Source organism: Octodon degus, unplaced genomic scaffold, assembly GCF_000260255.1.
Source record: "Octodon degus isolate 3935 unplaced genomic scaffold, OctDeg1.0 scaffold00047, whole genome shotgun sequence".
Classification (NCBI taxonomy): domain Eukaryota; kingdom Metazoa; phylum Chordata; class Mammalia; order Rodentia; family Octodontidae; genus Octodon; species Octodon degus.
Window position 1 is genome coordinate 6,570,250 of NW_004524623.1, and position 1,578 is coordinate 6,571,827.

Consider the following 1,578-nt stretch of genomic DNA (forward strand, 5'->3'; position numbering starts at 1 on the left):
TTTGCGAAACTGGGGATTGAACTCAGACCCTTGTGCTTGCCAGGGAAGCGCTCATTTCACTGAGCCATCTCCCTGGCCCCTAGAAGTGTTTTTAAAAGTGGGGGGGGGAGGTTTATAAGAGCATGGGAAGGGTTTACAAAGCCTTAGAATATATATGAGTGCTAAAATAAGGCTGGAGAGATAGCTCAGCGACATAACACCTACCTGGTAAGTGCAGTGTCCTAAATTCAATCCCTGGTACTAAATAAATAAATAAATAAATAAATAAATAACATTGGTAGGGTTGGCCAGATAGCACAGCAGACTAAAGTGCCTGCTTAGGCAGAGCACAGCAGCCAGGCTTCGATCTCTGATGTGCTGGTCTGGCCCTGCCCCCAGGGCGTGCTGAGATGGGGCTGAGATTGGGTGTGGTGGTGTGCACCTGTAATCCTGGCACTTGGGAAGCTGAAAACAGTAGAATCACTACTGTTATTGGTACTTTTGATTTTCACTATTGAGAGGCTGTCTGGAATGCAGACATTGAACATAATAGGAGAACTTGAAAATGGGACCCAAGTTTCACCATGATTTATGTTTTGAATATGCCTGATAGGTAGTCTGGTAGTGATTTTGTATTTTTAGCATACCTGCATTTTGACTGAACTGTCACGTACGTGGTCAGATATGGAATATTTTCTTTGTGGTAGTGTGTTGATAGCAGTTTTGTATTAAGAATTTCAGTTTAGGAATGCTTAAAGTGTATACCAAATAGTATACCAAGCTTGTCATAGCTATAGATTACAATTATATTTTGTTGTGTTAGTAAAGATACTAAGTCCTTTCTCAGGCTTGAGAGCAAATTTTAAATCTGGGGGCCGGGGAAATAGTGCAATTAGAATAAGCGTTTCTCTGGCAAGTGTAAGGGCCTTGAGTTCAATCCCTGGCTCTGCAAAAAAAAATTAAATCTATTTTAAGCATTTAGTTAATATTTATGTTCACAGGTGGTGAAATTGCCTCTACTTTTGATCATCCGGAACTGGTGAAGCTTGGAAGTTGCAAACTTATTGAAGAAGTTATGATTGGAGAAGACAAACTGATTCACTTTTCTGGGGTTGCCCTGGGTAAGAGATTATGTAGATCTGGGTTTAGGGTTTAAATCTTTGCTTGGCTCTGTTGGAGCGAATACTAGATTATACTAGAGTGGCAAAGTATCCAGTACTAGAATATGGTATGGAGTAAGTCTTAACTCTTGGAACAGCATAATTGGTATTTTGTTTCACCTCTTTGAGACTTATTTCACGTTTACTGTGTCTGTGTGAAGAGTGTATACTTAGCAGTTTTTTCCTGAAACTGAGAACCATTGTTAACATGGATTATTAGGAATAAAAATGTAACTAGTGAGAGACTTGCACTTCCAGAACTTGAAGTTGCCAACAGCTTTATAAATAATAGAAGGCAAACTCTGGTGTTCTGTGATGAGGTGGTCGCTGGCATAAGATACTACGTTTTCCCTGTAGGTGAGGCGTGTACCATTGTTCTGCGTGGCGCCACTCAACAAATTCTAGATGAAGCAGAAAGATCGTTGCATGATGCTCTTTG

The 1,578-nt window shown here is 40.4% G+C and overlaps 1 protein-coding gene across 1 annotated transcript in view; it reads left to right on the forward strand.

The window, feature by feature from the left end:
• Positions 1-1,578, forward strand: part of Cct2 (chaperonin containing TCP1 subunit 2) — a 14,532-nt gene that overhangs the window by 9,155 nt on the left and 3,799 nt on the right. Inside the window, exons 9-10 of the mRNA XM_023716278.1 lie at positions 962-1,100; positions 1,497-1,570. Coding sequence (XP_023572046.1) covers positions 962-1,100; positions 1,497-1,570 — 213 coding nt within the window. The remainder of the gene's footprint in view (positions 1-961; positions 1,101-1,496; positions 1,571-1,578) is intronic.